The sequence below is a fragment of the Mus pahari genome, chromosome 4 (assembly GCF_900095145.1).
Source record: "Mus pahari chromosome 4, PAHARI_EIJ_v1.1, whole genome shotgun sequence".
In the NCBI taxonomy this organism is placed as follows: domain Eukaryota; kingdom Metazoa; phylum Chordata; class Mammalia; order Rodentia; family Muridae; genus Mus; species Mus pahari.
In genome coordinates, this window is record NC_034593.1 from 118,015,357 (window position 1) to 118,023,965 (window position 8,609).

General features: G+C 47.6%; 1 protein-coding gene across 3 annotated transcripts in view; it reads right to left on the minus strand.

Moving 5' to 3' along the window:
* Nucleotides 1-4,563, minus strand: part of Mcub (mitochondrial calcium uniporter dominant negative beta subunit) — a 68,262-nt gene extending 63,699 nt beyond the window's left edge. For 2 of the 3 annotated variants that reach the window (XM_021196702.1, XM_021196701.1), the window contains exon 1: nucleotides 4,305-4,563. In XM_021196702.1, coding sequence (XP_021052361.1) covers nucleotides 4,305-4,430 — 126 coding nt within the window. In that variant the 5' untranslated portion in view covers nucleotides 4,431-4,563. The remainder of the gene's footprint in view (nucleotides 1-4,304) is intronic. The other variant, XM_029537858.1, reaches the window with a different exon arrangement.
* Nucleotides 4,564-8,609: the final 4,046 nt, after the last annotated feature.

The window sequence follows — 8,609 nt, forward strand, 5'->3', positions numbered from 1 at the left end:
CAGAGGTGGGGGGAGGGGTATGGGAAACTTTCGGGATAACATTTGAAATGTAAATAAACAAAATAATAATAAAAAATAAATAAATAAATAAATAAAATAAAAGAAAGGAAAAGAAAAGAAAAGAAAAGAAAAGAAGAGAAAAGAAAAGAAAGACAAAAGCCAACTGAGACGAATCCTCCCATTATGCCACTATATGAGGGACCCAAGATGTATCCCAGAGGTACAAGGAGCCAATCAACACCTGCTCTGCACACCAAACTCTGAGTCACAGGAAGAAAGTAGCTCAAGACCCCTGGGTTGGGGCTCAGCCCATCCTCAGAACACCTGCTTCCTCATCAAAGGGATAGAAGATGTCACCCCATCCTCTCCAACAGCACCTGCCAGAATGTGCCACCAGGCTCACAGTCTCTTATCAATTTGGTTTTGTGTGTAAGTTAAAAAAAGAAAAAACAAAATGCCTGGAGAGATGGCTCAGGGGTTAAAAGTGTGGGCTTTGATTCCCAGCACCCACACAGCAGCTCACAATTGCCTGTAACTCTAGTTCCAGGGAATCCAATGCCCTTTTCTGGCCTTTGCCAGTACCAGACATGCACATGATAGACAGACATGTCGGCAGGCAACACAGCCATGTGCATTAAATAAATTGTAAGTTATAAAAAGAACCGGTGACACCAAGTTAAGTGGGATTTAAATTAGATTTTCCTAGAATATACTTTTCTGTTTATTTCCTATTGGCGTATGGCCTGTATGTTTGCCTAAAATACCTACAGTGATCTTAGAGCTCTGATACTGGACATTCTTGAGTGGGCAACATTTCACAGATGGAGATACTGGGATGAAATATTGAGGGACTTATTCTATTCTATTAAGACAAAAAAAACCCAACTGAGTGAATAAAAACTTCCCTCGAAGGGTGTTTGCTAGCTCTCTGGTCAAGGGCACACTTTCTGACACAACCAACTCTAAAGGAGGAAAATTTCATTTGACTTATGACATAAGAGACTTCCACCCATGGTCAGTTGGCCCTGGTGTATGCTGGCACAGAACAACCTGGAGAATGTATGCGTTAGAGAAGACTGCTCACAGCATGGCAGCAAAAGAGGAGCAACAGTCCCGACTACCACCCTGTCTCCTGACCACCCAGTCTCAGGCACTTCCGGCATCTAACATCCTCCCACTGGGCTCTAGTGGTCCTTTCCCTGATTTTGGAGAATCAGTCACGTTCCAAACCCTAACAAAGCTACAACAGTTATCCACGAGGGAGCAGCACCCCTCACTACCTAAGACAGAATTCTTAGAATATAGCTTTCTGAACAGTTTTCTGAAGTTGACAGTACTCTGTTCAATGGTATGTTATACCCTGGAGTAAGAAAATAACAAAACAGCAAGTCTACAGATGAAAGGGGCTATAAGATCAGTAAGACAAACCCTCTGTGGAAGACAGGTTTATACAGACTGAATGGCCTGAGCAAATGTATAGAGCTAAGAAGTCAGGCCTGCCGGCACCCTGATGTCCTAGTTGTATAAAAACCAATAAGACTGGATGACCTACACACACTTTAGCATCGAGTAGCCCACAAGTATTCAACCCCAGGCTTTCCAGTTCACTGTCTTATCTGCAGAGATACAGAATGACTTCCTAGTGTAGTCGGCTACACTTAGTTGCACAAATAGCAAGTGACATCTTTTCTTAAAAAGCACTAATTCCTTCAAACTAGGGAGACGGTGACTTTTAGTATTTAACAGACAAGCTGATCTAGAACCACTTTGAGATCAAAGCATCAGCTACCACTACAACCACTTGCTCTCTAAGACAGAGCTCTGAAGGCAGAACCGCAGAGCGCAGAACTCCAGGGCGGGACATGGCGAACGAGAATGATGTGCTCATTAAACCCCACACAGGAAACCAAGACTTTGAAGTTAACCCTTCAGAAAAGGGTCTGAAACACCTAGATACTTTGCTTCCGGAAGTTAAAAGAACAAAGCAAACTTGACCCTTGAGTTTCTTAGCAAAAATACACTTGCCTTGTTTAAAAATTGTTAAACAGCTTGTGTTGGGGATTTAAACAATGTTATGGGAACACAAATTCCTATCTGGGAGTGTTTCAATCTAAGCAGCAGAAAACCCAAATTAAGAAAGGCACAACTAGGCAAGAGCTTTCTGTTTGGATATAACTCACCAGGCACTGTAATCGCTCAAAGCAGTGTCCACGCGCACCAGCAGGAGCCTCCAATCACCCTGACAACCACCCTGCTGGAGGCAGATGCGCTCTCTCCAGAAATGATAATCATGTCACTAGACATGATGATCATGGATTCCAGACCAGGCCAGAGATAATGCAATATACCCATTTGTTTTTGTTTCAGACAAGAGATGTTCTTTAATAAACAATTCTGCTATATTAAACATATCATGTTAACAAACTGTGGGGTTTTTCCCATACGTAAAACACAGCCAATTACTCACCTACCACAAAAAGGATGAGAACCATATATTTTTCAAAGTTATTAAATGCAGACCCATAATTTCAGAAAAGACCAATTATCATTTCTTATTAAATATGTGTCTTATGACAAGTCCTTGCAAGCTAGGATTTTATGAGAAAACCATATTTTTCTTCCTTTGTTTCCTTTCTTTTCTCCCCTCCCCCCCCAGCTTTTTCACAGGCTTTGGATGGTGGGATTTTTTTTGGGGGGAGGGAACATATAACAAGGATGTTGGCCTTTAGCCACAGGGTATCTCATATGGAAAGCAGTAGGATCTTAGAGAAGGAAATGTCCCTACAGTGGGGAGATCTGATTCACAGAAAATGGTTCAGCAGTTGTAGCTGAAACTCTTAGGGGGTGGGGGTGGGGGTAGAGAATCCAAAGCACACAAAGGTGCAGACCCACAAGCTTGGCTTTATGCTGGGATCCCGTATTTCATCACACAGGCAAAATGATGGAAGCGCTCCCAGTTCTGAAGTTCTGTGATTTGTCTTTATGACCCGGGCAGCTGCTGACTTAAGACTGCAAATTAAATCATCCAAACTTAGGTTTCTAAAGATCCTTAATGAGCCACAAACCCTCTCTATCTTTTTCCCATTAGAGTCAGGTATGCGGTGCTTTAAGTGGACAGTGCAGAGAAAGAGAATTTAGAGCTGGCGTAGATCATTTGAGAAAGGAGAGCCACAGTCTTGGAAACCCTAAATCTTTACTCCAGGTATTTAAGTGGGAGGGACCTAGTAGTAAGTGGGTGTGGCCTAATAGAGCCTCACTGTTTGGCTCCATTCTCAACACTGTTAATTATCACTGTGTCTCTGTGGTGTGAGGCAAAGAAAGGAGTGAGAAGTTAGTGTTCGGACTGTCTTTGTCTCTGAAAGGTAATCCTTAAAGTACCATTTTCAAAGAACTTCTCTGAAACCACTTCACTGAATTTGCCCACAATCCGTTTTAAGGAGTTTGCCTTGGGTATAAGTGTCAAAATGGACGTTTCTGCTTGCTTTCAAACATTTAAGAAAAGCGTTTCTTTACGCATTGAAATATTTCTTTCATCAGTGTAAATTCTGGGGGCATTAAGACTATACTTCGGGGCAGAATCCAAGGATTGGGGGGGCTGGGGCGGTCGAGCCAGAAAGATACAGGAACTGAAAGTGATGGAGCTGACATCGCTCCTTTCTCACTGCAGCGAGAGATAGTAAATATGTCCACATATAGCTCTCTCTTTAGCAGTCTGAAAGCTAACCCAGTAACTGAGGGGTGGGCAGACTCAGCTCCAGTTCCAGCCCCAAGCAGACTGGGGTCCCTTTTCCCTGGCTCCCTCTGCATCACGAAGCTAGTTAACTCAGCGTGTTCCCGCTCTTCTTCCTTTTCTGTGCCCATCCACACCTCTTCCCTCCTCCTTGAGGTTCCACACAGGCCATGACACAAACTGTGCCCGCCTAACTATTACAGCACACACTTCTGATTCACCACTGCCTGGGGTTTACATGTAACGAAAGGGGGGGGGGGCTCCGGGTTTGGAGGAGGGGCAAGACAGGGTCCTGGGCCAGTCCACCCTGGAAGACAGCATCCCAGGTTACAACCCACCCTCCGATGACACAGCCCACCAAGCTCTCGCGGCCTCCCCTCCACCCCAGCGACTACAGACCGCACGCAGGACACAGCGGTGGGGTCACCGGCTGCGCTCCCGGGACAAGTTGCCCGCGGCCACCACCTGTCGGGGTGCAGAGCAGCACGCAGGGAACAGCTCGGCTTTCACTCCCGCCGAAGTTGCCCGACGCAAACTTTCCACCCGAGGCTTCCGAGCCCGCTCCGCACCTTACCTGGGGTGTGGGTGGCAGCGATCTCGGACCCCCGCTGCCGCGGGCTCGGATCATCCGCAGCAGCCGCCACTGTCCCAGACAGAGCCCGCTCCGGAGCATCCTCCCGCCGGGCCCAGCTCCTGGCATTAACTACGCATCCTCATCCGGCCCGCTAGAGCCCAGCCCGCTGTGGGCTCTGCCCGCCCCGCTGACTGGGGCGGCGACAGGGAGGGTGTGTCCCCGCTTTGACTTCGCTTGGTGCACACCCGGGCTCCAGGCTGGGTATTTTTCCTCCGACAAAAAAGAAACACCTCTCTCTCTCTCTCTCTCTCTCTCTCTCTCTCTCTCTCTCTCTCTCTCTCTCTCTCTCTCTCTCTCTCTCTCTCAAAAAGTGCAGATGAGTGAGGAACTTCTTAGTGTTAATGTTTCTGGTGCCTGGCTCCCCTCACATACGTCTTGAGAAAGGAAACAGGAGCTGGACTCACACCATGCAGCTGTTGATGTCGAAACCCAACAGAAGCCAGGACCGGAAGTAATGAGGCTTGCCTGGGACCTCAGATTTGGGAACTGAGGCCGGATGATCAGGAGTTCAAGGCCACCATCCACTAAAAAGTTGGAGGACACTCTGAGCTACCCCAAACCCTGTCACAGCATAAACCAAAAATCCAGGGCTCTGAGGAAAAGACTGGGATCTGGTAGCTGAAAGGTACCTGAAAATTGTACTCCTTTGCCCAGCCGGAAAGAGGAAGAAAAAGGAGTTTGCCAAAGCTCCACTTCCAAGTGGGCTCCAAGGCTTGGGATGAGCCCGCGGCCTCAGCTCACAGCAAAGTCAGCCCAGGATTCTAGGTGCACCAGAGGTTTGTAGTTCATTACAGGCTGGCCCAAATCCAGACGCTGGGAAATTTTCTTCCACAGCAGAACTGGCTTCTCTTTGGGGGAATACATGAAAGGACCCTGCTCCCCGAGGGGCAGGAGTTAAGCATTCTGAAATCACTGTTAAAACCGCTATTAGTGTTAACGATCAGTTCTGTAGGCTTGCACTGTAAGCACTCCAGATGCTCCATGCTCGCTTTCCTGTAAATGGCAAACATGTGTGGGGGTGGGGAGGCCATTTGGCTTCCTAATTGGCAGTTGTTAGGCTTCCCCTGATTCCTGGCTGCCTCGAGCCAAAGGGGCTGTCCGTCTAACACTGCCACTCTGAGCGCAGCACAGATGCCTTGAGGGAACTACAGGATGGTGACCAAAGCTACAGCTCCCGAGGTTACAGCCCCAGCCCGGAGTGTTTCAGTTTACCCAGGACGTTTTGCTATCACTTGCCCTGTAACTATTTCTAACCAGCCCAGAAGAGAAGCACTTTACCTGGTAGCTCAGAAGTTACAGTTGTCTCTGATGTGAACACAAACCATCTGTGTGAGAGTTTTACTGTGATGGTACACTACCCCCACCCCCACACCCCCACACACACCCGCGCCCCTCTAGCCATGTAAGCCGGGTGTTTGGCTGATTGGTAAGCCAGCTGGGGAGGCACCATTGTGTTTCCCTGCTCTGGTGTTACAACCTTAGCTCCTATAAAAGGCTTCTCCAGGTCAGTGGTAATGTTGCACTTTAATTCCAGCAATCGGGAGGCAGAAACAAGAGGACCTTAGTTTGTAAGTTCAAGGCCAGCCGGGACTCAATAATAAGTTCCAAGCCAGTCGAGGCTACATAGTGAGAACCTGTCCCAAAATTTAAAAAAGAAAAAGAAAGTCGTCTACACAATTTTCTTAGTTGGGGTTTCTATTGTTGTAATAAAACAACATAACCAAAGCAAGTTGGGAAGGAAAGGGTTTTTTTGGGGGGCGGGGAGTGTTATACTTCCTAGTCGTAGTCCATTACTGAAGGAAATCAGGACAGAAATTCAGACAGAGGTAAACCTGTAGGCAGGAGCTGATGCAGAGGCAATGAAGGGATGCTGCCTGCTGCCTTGCTCTCCATGACTTGCTAGCCTGATTTCTTATAGGATCCAGGACCACCAGTCCAGGGATGCACCACTTACAATGGGTTGGATCCTCCCACATCAGTCACTAATTAAGAAAAAACCCCACAGCTCTGCCTACAGTCCGAGCTTATGAAGGCAAATTCTCAGTTGAGGTTCTCTCCTTTCAGATGACTTTAGCCTGTGCCAAGTTGACATACAACTCCCCAGCACAAGAATGGTCTTTTCTTGCCTACTTGTGTAGACTAGGCTGAGCTGATTATACAAAGAAAAAAAAGCAGAGACAAGAAGCAGTGGAGTCAAGGGTGGCAGTCACCGAGTCCGGGCAGCACGCTGAGCACCAGAAGCAGTGGGGTCATCGACTGCTTTGACAAACCAGAGGGTGCAAAGCGGTGGAGGGCACAGGACAGGCCAAGCCACAGAGGAAGAGGGACCGCAGGCTGCACTGACAAGTGGGGAAGAGCTGGAACCTGCAGGAACTGGTGACCCAGGCAAGAAGAAGGGAAGAGCTGGTGTCATTTCTTAGGAGCTGTCCACCTTGGTTTTGAAGACAGAGACTATCGTGGGTGCCTGATGCTCACTGATTAGGGAAGGCTGGCTGACCAGCAGGCCCCAGAGTTCTTCCTGTCTCTACTTCTCTAGCACGAGGATTACAGCATGTGTTACTGTGGCAGTCTTTATCATGAGTGCTGGGGCCTGGCACAGGTCCTCATGCTTCCGAAGCAAGCACGGATGAACCGTCTCTACAGCATTTGGTTTTGATTCTGAAAAATGCTACCTTAGTGCTTGGGAAGCTGAGGCAGGAAGATTATCACTAAAGAGGTTGACCAGGAGGCCTGTGAGCTCACGATCTGTCTGGACCACAGTGAATTTCAGTCCAGCAAAAGCTGAAGTGTACAAGTCTATCGAAAAAACCCAAATGAGTATGAGAGAGAGAGAGAGAGAGAGAGAGAGACAGAGACAGAGACAGAGACAGAGACAGAGAGACACAGAGACAGAGACAGAGACAGACAGAGAGAGACAGAGACAGAGAGATGGAGAGAGAGACAGAGAGACAGAGACAGAGAGACAGAGAGAGGGAGAGAGAGAGGGAGAGACAGAGAGAGACAGAGGACAGAGGCAGGCCAGGTATAGCAAGCAAACCCCACCACTGTGTGTGTGTATTCCAAACGGACTTGCTTTTGTGCCTCCTGTAGTCTTCAGTGGCAGAGGTCTTGGCTTCAAGGTTCTTTTCCTCTTACTCCAGGGCAAAGTGCATAGGTCCTCTTTGATGACCGTCCCCTGTCTAACAGTGATAGCCTCTATATCCCCACCTCCCTTAACCACAGCTTTAAACATGCTCTCCTACCCTTGGTAAATTCTTTGAATTCCTATGCAGCAAGAGGCACAGATTTCTTTTCTCATGTTTGCATACACACACACACGCACACACACACACACACACACACACACACACACACATATGTGTGTGTGTGTATATATATATATGCATATTATTTTATGTTTTTTATTAGATATTTTCTTTTTGCATTTCAAATGGTATCCCCTTTTCCCCAACAGGAAACCCCTTATCCCCTCCCCACCCCCTGCTTCTATGAGGGTGCCTACCCACCCACCCACCCACTTACTCACTCCTTCCCACCCTGGCATTCCCCTACACTGGGGCATCAAGCCTTCACAGGACCAAGGGCCTCTCCTCCCACTGATGACCAACAAGGCCATCCTCTGCTACATATGTGGCTAGAGCCATGGGCCCCTCCATGTGTACTCTTTGGTTGGTGGTTTAGTCCCCGGGAGCTCTGGGGGTTAATGGTTGATTGATACTGATGTTCTTCCTATGGGGCTGCAAACCCCTTCAGCTCCTTCAGCCCTTTGTCTAACTCCTCCATTGGGGACCCTGTGCTCAGTCCAATGATCGGCTGTGATCATCTGCATCTGTATTTGTCAGGCTCTGGCAGAGCCTCTCAGAAGACAGTTATATTAGGCTTCTGTCAGCAAGCACTTGTTGGCATCCACAATAGTGTCTGGGTTTGGTGACTGTATATGGGATGGAACCCCAGGTGGAGCAGTCTCTGGATGGCCTTTCCTTCAGTCTCAGCTCCACACTTTGCCTCTGTATTTTCTCCTATGAGTATTTTGTTCACCTTTCTAAGAAGGACTGAAGCACCCACACTTTGGTCTTCCTTCTTCTTGAGCTTCATGTGGTCTGTGAATTGTATCTTGGGTATTCTAAGCTTTTGGGCTAATACTTAATTAGTGAGTGCATACCATGTGTGTTCTTTTGTGATTGGGTTACTTCACACAGGATGACATTTTGTAATTCCATCCATTTGCCTAAGAATTTCATAAAT